Raw genomic sequence first — 7088 nt, 5'->3', positions numbered from 1 at the left:
AGGTTATCATCCAAAATTGAAGTTGATTAAAAGATCCAAGACTCTGATTAACGGTCATTATTTATCGTTGAATTAAAACTGTTGACAAATTTTAATTTCAACCGTCCATTAGACATCCACCAACAAGCCAGCCAGTTAAGGACCCAGATCAGTGTAATCTTTTGGTTTACGAACCATATAAATATAGGTCACGATTTGGATGGTTTAAGTTAAGTTTACAATATGTCACGTGCGTAATTTCCTACTGCCTGCGTATGAACTATTATTCAGAGCTAGAGCATCAAAGATTCTTCTACGTGGGTGGGTGAGTGGAAGATGCAATAAACAATCTCAGCCAAATGAAAGCCTAAACCTACGGCCCATTATGCGTTGGATCCCACCGTCACTTTCCGTCTGTTTCACGTCGAGTTCGTTTTGCCTCCGTTGCGACGCAGGTAGACTGTGTGTCGCTGCCCACCGGTGGGCCAAAGTTCTGAATGGTCTAATGATCTGAACCGTCCATGATATGAAATCTGTTCTAAACCGTAAGAAACTTATCCTGAACGGATGATCGTGACTCTCACTTTCTGTAGATGAATTTAGAACCGTGAAAAGCGAATTTTCAATGGCTCTCGTTCAACTCAAAAAATCAAAAGCTAGGACTGGGAATGAAGCGTGAGTACTTGATGAATGGTTATGATCTTCTACTCAAGGGATGCTTTAGTGGGAATGGTTACATCCGTATCTTGATCTGCGATCACAACCAAGCAAGGTTAAAAAACATCCATCCTTTGATGGGCCCCACCGAATTTAATGACCAGATCATCAGATGGTTGTGATGTGTGTACAATGCTCAATAGGCCAACTTGGCTGACAATGGAGGGGTTTACTGAATAGATGGTCCGTTTTCTGGACGATCAGATGGTTGCCACGTGTCCGGTGTGGGCCCTAAAGAAGGAGTCCGTATAGAAATGGTGCACCACCAACTAATAACGGATTAGGTGTTGCCCGGGCCGTGGGGCCCACTTATATATCCACGCCGTCCATCAGTGTTTTCAGCTCATTTTAGGGCATGGTTCCAAAAATGAAGCAGATCCAAATCTCAAGTGGACCACGCAGGGATTGAACGCCCACCATTAAAAACTTATGGGGGGCTACAAAAGTTTTGGATCAAGCTGATATGTGACCTTGTCAGCAGGTTTGATGGCAAATAAACAATACGGTGTGCTCTAGGAAGTTTTTAATGGTGGTCGTTCAATCGTCACTGTTTCCTGTGGTGTGGTCCACTTGAGATTTGGATCTCCTTCATTTTTGGGACCATACCCTAAAATGAGCTGGAAAAACTGATGGACGTCATGGATATACAACAGATACATCAATGTGGGCCCCACAGTCAGGGAAACACCCATTAAGGTGTTATCCGGGTAACACCTAATCCACTCCCCCACCAACTGCCCTCAGGCGACATCCTGTAGGTGGGCCATGGTGCATTGCACCCAATCAAGAAAGCGTGTAACGGTTTTATAAAGTCAGGCGTCCCCACTATCATTCCTCTTTGAAAATAACATTGAAGCGACATACACGTGCATTGATCTAAACCTTCCAAAAGGGAGGTCCAACTGTAGATGGCTTGAATTTGACCGAACATTCTTGTCATCCATCCATTATCTCTTTAATCTGGACAGTTGAATTTTCTCATTTCAACCGCCTATTTTGTACGATCCAGAATGAGGCCTGCGATTTGGACGGTTCGGATCAAGGTATTTTACTGCCACGTATACAGTGTCTCGGTGCAGGTCTTCGTACCTCATGAAAAACCATCATCCGGTTATTATCACAGTCTGACCAGACGGTGGGGCCCAGTATCTGCAATGTAAGAGGGAAGTAATTTTCATGAGGTACTGGGGCCCAGCGACAGCACCTCACATTCTGTTCGTAGTCAGATGGCCGACTTCCCGTGTATAGAAATAAATCATTCTCAACCGTGAATCACCGATGTATTCCTCTAACATTAAATGAAGACCATTCAATGACCGGCATACGTGCAAGGCTAGGGTGATGGGCGTTGTACCACAACTACCGTGCAGGTGCACGTGGCATGTAACTCAAATAAGAACTATCCAAATGGTGGGACCCACCGTATTGGTCACATCCCAAGATCAGATTGGTTGTACAATTCTGACATCTTATTAATGTACATTACTACTACTTGTTATCTATACCCTCCATTGGATGTCCTCTACCGTACAGATAGATAGAATCATCCTCCCAATTCATTTTTTTTTATTTAGAGCCATTGAAAGTGGGTCCCGCTATTTGATCGGTTCCGATTTCAGGTACATGCCACGTGTACAGCAGGAGAGACGTCTTAGAAATTAGGTCTGGTACGGTTCCAAGCACTGTATGGTGAGTGGAGTATGCACTCTTCTCACACGTGGCATTCATTTGCGGCAATCGAGATCACCCACGTTGTGGGGTACGATGTGGGGTACGATGTGGATGGAGCATATCTCTAAAATCACACCGAATAAACAATCGTAGCCGTCCAATCAATTAACTATTAAATGGATGGTTACATGTAAAATAATCAGGGTAAAAGTCAATTGTTCGCATGGAACGGAATTCCCTGCAACGACTTTTGTAGAAAGAGCGTTCATCACCCGAGCTCTGTTGGCCAACTGGGATGTCTGTGTGAAATCCACTCCGTCCATCCGTTACGAGAACTCATATTAGGATCTAAACCCAAAAATCAGGCTGATAAAAAATTCAAGTGGGACACACCATAGGAAGCCCACCATGAAAACCTTCATGGCGTCAACATGATGTCTATATGCCATCTGAACCTTCCAGGGCCCCACCGAGTGAATTTAGAGTATTCATGTGCGATTTTATATAATTTCCTTGGTTTGGTCCACCTGACTTTTGAATCGAGATGAATTTTGTTGGTTATGGTGAATATGAGATGAAGGAGGTGATGGACGGTGTAGATGTCATTCAGACTCACGATGGGCCCCAAAGAGCTACGGTGTTGCACGCACTTCCTTCAACACGTGTTGTAGGCAATACCCGTCCGGTTACCATCATCCTCGCACCATGATTTTAGGGCTATGCTCTATCCTTATTTTGTGGTCTGGATTGCCCCACAAATATGCCAAGTGGACGGCTGAAAGAGTCCCAAAGATTTTAAAATGGTGGTCAACCAGCACAGGAATCTACCCGTACGACTAGAGAGTAGAGAGTGTGAACGTGTATGCACACCGAATGTTTCATGTATGTTCTATTATACCCGGCAGAAGTGGGTCCCACGTGGTGTATGAATCACATCCAACCCGTCCATCAGATGCGTCCCCTCAGATTACCCGTAGGAGTCGAAAAATCATTGATCCGAAAGTCTTGTGGAGAACAGCCTGATGGGATGCCACCCTTGATTGTCCCTGTCGCTCACCTGAGTTGCAGAACAGCCTGTTTTTAAGTGTAGAATATTCATCCATGGTAGATTAAGGGTCTGGACGGCCTGGATTCTCACTCCTCCCCCAAAGTACAAATCAAGGTTGGACCTTCCCTCTGAATCTGACCCATGTGCTCTGGCCCATCTGAGTTTCCATTTTCTCTGACCTTAGTGGCAACTTGAGGTGATGCATCAGATGGACGGATCAGATGTCGGGAACACATCACGTGGGCCCGGTACCACCATAGCTTAGGCTGGTAACGGTGGCAATGGAGAGCACACGCGGTTTGGCTAGTGACACTGCCGGTAGCTTCTGTGGTCCTAATCATGATGTATGTGTTTCATCCCGACCGTCCATCCATTTTTCCAGATTGCTTTAGGGCCTGATCCCAAAAATGAGGTAGATCCAATTCTCAAGTGGACGACATCAAAGGAAACAGTGTTGATTGAAGACCTACCACTATAAACTTCTTGGACGCCACGAAAGTTTTGGATTAAACTGATATTTGTTTTTTTTCTTCATCCAGGTCTGTATGACCTAATCAACAGGTTTTTAATGGTGGGCCCTAAGAGGTTTTTAACGGTGGAAATTCAATCACTGCTGTTTTCCTGTAGTGTGGTCGACCTGAGATTAACATATGCCTCATGTTGTGCATGAAGCCCTGAAATGATCCACAGAAATGGATGGACGGCGTGGATAAAAAGGCATATATTATGGTGGGGCCCACATGGTACCGACCAGTATCAAGGTGGCTACTGATTAGAGTAGGTTTTAAGATACGTAAGAGTCAGGCGCAAGTCTTCCGAGTGAACGTGGAATCAGTCGATCGGAACCGCCCAAACACATGATTAAACAGGTGGGAATCCTAATACATGTCTGAATTAGATTATTCAGGATTTGTGTTGGGAATCCTGTGAACCAATGCAAAAGCTACGGTCCGAATTGAAAACAGGGATTACAAGCTCAACTTGGCTAAGTCCGGACTCTACTTTATTTTGAAGGAGTTGGATAATGAGTGGGACATGCATCTAGACTCTTTTTTGAATTAATACATTCTCAACCACACACAACAATAAAAAAATACAAACAAATACAAATCATAACATAAAAATTTAAGTGATTCCATTTTGATATATTCACGAATTCACACCATTTCTTAAGGTTCCATTTGGGGAGCTTAGATTTAGAATGCATTGAAATCCAAATCTTTTGTTTGTAGCCCCTTGTATTTTAAGGGCATTATAATTCTTCAATATATTCACATATCTTATATTTGATTGATTAAATTAGCTTTTATATTTTAAATTATTATATATATATATGTGTGTGTGTGTGAGAGAGAGAGATATTTGACAAAATGATTGTAATAAGCCTATTAAAAAATATATTTTAGCCAAAAAAAGAGAAAACTCCGAGCCTTGAGTTGACTATAAATGCAAGGAACACAAACAGGTAACTCACTAATATTTTTTAACCTTTCATTAAGATAAATGTCTAATGTTTAGATGATTCATATCATTTTATTGATGTTATTTTATTATTGCAATCAATAATTAAATTATTTTGGATATCATCAACATGCTATGTATCTAATTGAACAATAGCATGGAAATACCTTTGTTATATGTGCAACTTTCCTATTATTAAAAAGAAGGCAAAAAAAGTATTTTCTTTAAATTACATCGGAATTTATTATTTAGTTGATATTTCAAAACACAAAAAAATATATAGACTTGAAATACCTCAAATTCTACTGCTATGAAGTATTTTTTTTGAAAAAAAAAAAAAAAAACTTTTTGGATTTAAAATACACCCATTCACCACCAACTCTAAGTTGTCAAACGAGGTGTAAGCTCAAATGTTAAAAACCAAAGAAACAACACTCAATACAATGCTGTTTCTCTTACAATAAATTATCTATTATACTAAATGAATTAGGACATACATAAAATTTCATGTGAAATTATGATGATTGACCTTCGAGCAGGCCTATGCCTTAAGACTTCAAGCAAGGAGGTCCTGGTTGGTTGAGCTCAACGCGAAGCTCAGCCCTCAATAATGTTAGTTGAATGAGTAATTCAACTTTGATGATCAACCTCTACAAATCCTAGTAGACTCAACTCAGGATCAAGAGAAATGAATAATGAGTGTAAAACATCACAAATGACTACTAAATGGGATTATTTGGGATCAAAATGCAAAATCCTGTGTATCAGAACTGAAAATAAGTAAGATTTCTTAGCACCGAATGAGTCAGATGCTGGGTGGGAATCCCAACGCACATGACTATGATCAGTGGGAATCCCTTCACAGATTGCAAAATGAGATATTTTGGGATGTGCGTTGGGACTAACATGGGCAAAAGAAACATCAGAATGGAAAAAATCAAAAGTCAAAACTGAAAATGAGGGCAACTCGTCCCAACTCAGGACCAAATGAGTTAGTCAATCAGCGGGAATCTCAACACATGACTAAATGAGATTATTCATGATGTGTGTTGGGACTCTCACTAACAAAACAAACATCAAAATGCGAAATCCTACGGTTCAGAACTGAGGATGAGAATTCTAGACTCTGCTCAGCACTGAATGAGTCAGACAATCAGCGGGAATCCCAACGCAAATGACTAAATGGGATTATTCGAGATGTGCGTTGGAAATTCCGCCAACCCAAACAAACATCAAAATCCATAAAAAGAAAAAAGAAAAAACTAAGATTTTGCCGACCAATTGCATTCCACTCTTAAATCCTTAAATAATCTACAAAAATTCAATATAATAACAAAAAACCCCCCAAAAAATAAAAATAAAAAGCATTACCTGGCATGAACTGCCAACGGTATCAGCTCCGACAGCGGCGTGGCCACCGGCGTCATCACAGGCGATGTCCGGCACAATGGACACGTGGCGCTCATCCGTAGCCACTCGTCGATGCAAGTATCATGGAAACAATGCTTGCAATCGGGTATGTACCGAACCGTCTCCTCCGGCCGGTAGTCCGACAGGCATATCGGGCACGTGCCGTCGTCGCGCCACTGGGGCCCGCCGGGCCCGCCATAGATGAATTTCGGGTAGGAGTCGATCGTGGGCCCGTCGAGGCCCGTGACGATGGTGGCTGCGGCGTCGGTCCCCGGTACGACTCCCACAGGAACGTCGGTGTTTGTGGGGTCCACGTGGGGCCCACCTTTGACGCGGACGCAGACGTAGGAGGCGAGCATGATGGTGGAGATGAGGACGAGGATGCCGACGGCAATGGCAATGCCGTAGCCGAGGCCGACGCTGCCGGCCGCCTCGGGTAGAGGGGCAGAAATGGAATTTGAACTCATGTAGGCATAACAGAGAGAGAGATAGAGAGAGAGAGATTTTTAAGTAGAGGAGAAGCTTGCAGACTCCCATATTAGTTTATCAACATTCTTGATAAATGGTGGTGACTTTTCCTCATTCCGTGATTCAATCCAGGCGGTCCACATTGTGGAGAACGGTCTGGATGGAGCATATCTCGAAAATCACAGTGACCAAGCAATCCTAACCATCCAATTGATGGTTATGAAATGGATGATTGAAAATAGTTAGTCTTAATTTTAATACGGTAATCACATGGGCACTCTTTTAACGAAATCCAGACCATACAAATTGTGGGAGACGTCCTGGATGGAGGATA

General features: G+C 42.5%; 1 protein-coding gene across 1 annotated transcript; it reads right to left on the bottom strand.

Annotated features, from left to right (window-relative positions):
• Positions 1 to 6170: 6170 nt before the first annotated feature.
• Positions 6171 to 6783, bottom strand: LOC131227044 (putative RING-H2 finger protein ATL69). The gene has a single exon (XM_058222738.1). It carries the CDS (start codon positions 6751 to 6753, stop codon positions 6244 to 6246), a length of 510 nt encoding a protein of 169 aa, XP_058078721.1. The 5' UTR covers positions 6754 to 6783; the 3' UTR covers positions 6171 to 6243.
• Positions 6784 to 7088: the final 305 nt, after the last annotated feature.

The sequence above is a fragment of the Magnolia sinica genome, chromosome 15, assembly GCF_029962835.1.
Source record: "Magnolia sinica isolate HGM2019 chromosome 15, MsV1, whole genome shotgun sequence".
Lineage (NCBI taxonomy): Eukaryota > Viridiplantae > Streptophyta > Magnoliopsida > Magnoliales > Magnoliaceae > Magnolia > Magnolia sinica.
Note: the sequence above shows the minus strand (reverse complement) of the source record. Positions and strands in the feature narration are given on the sequence as shown.

Bases quoted from the DNA above. Each gene is read 5' to 3' on its own strand.
- LOC131227044 (XM_058222738.1), bottom strand. From the start codon at position 6,753: ATGAGTTCAAATTCCATTTCTGCCCCTCTACCCGAGGCGGCCGGCAGC.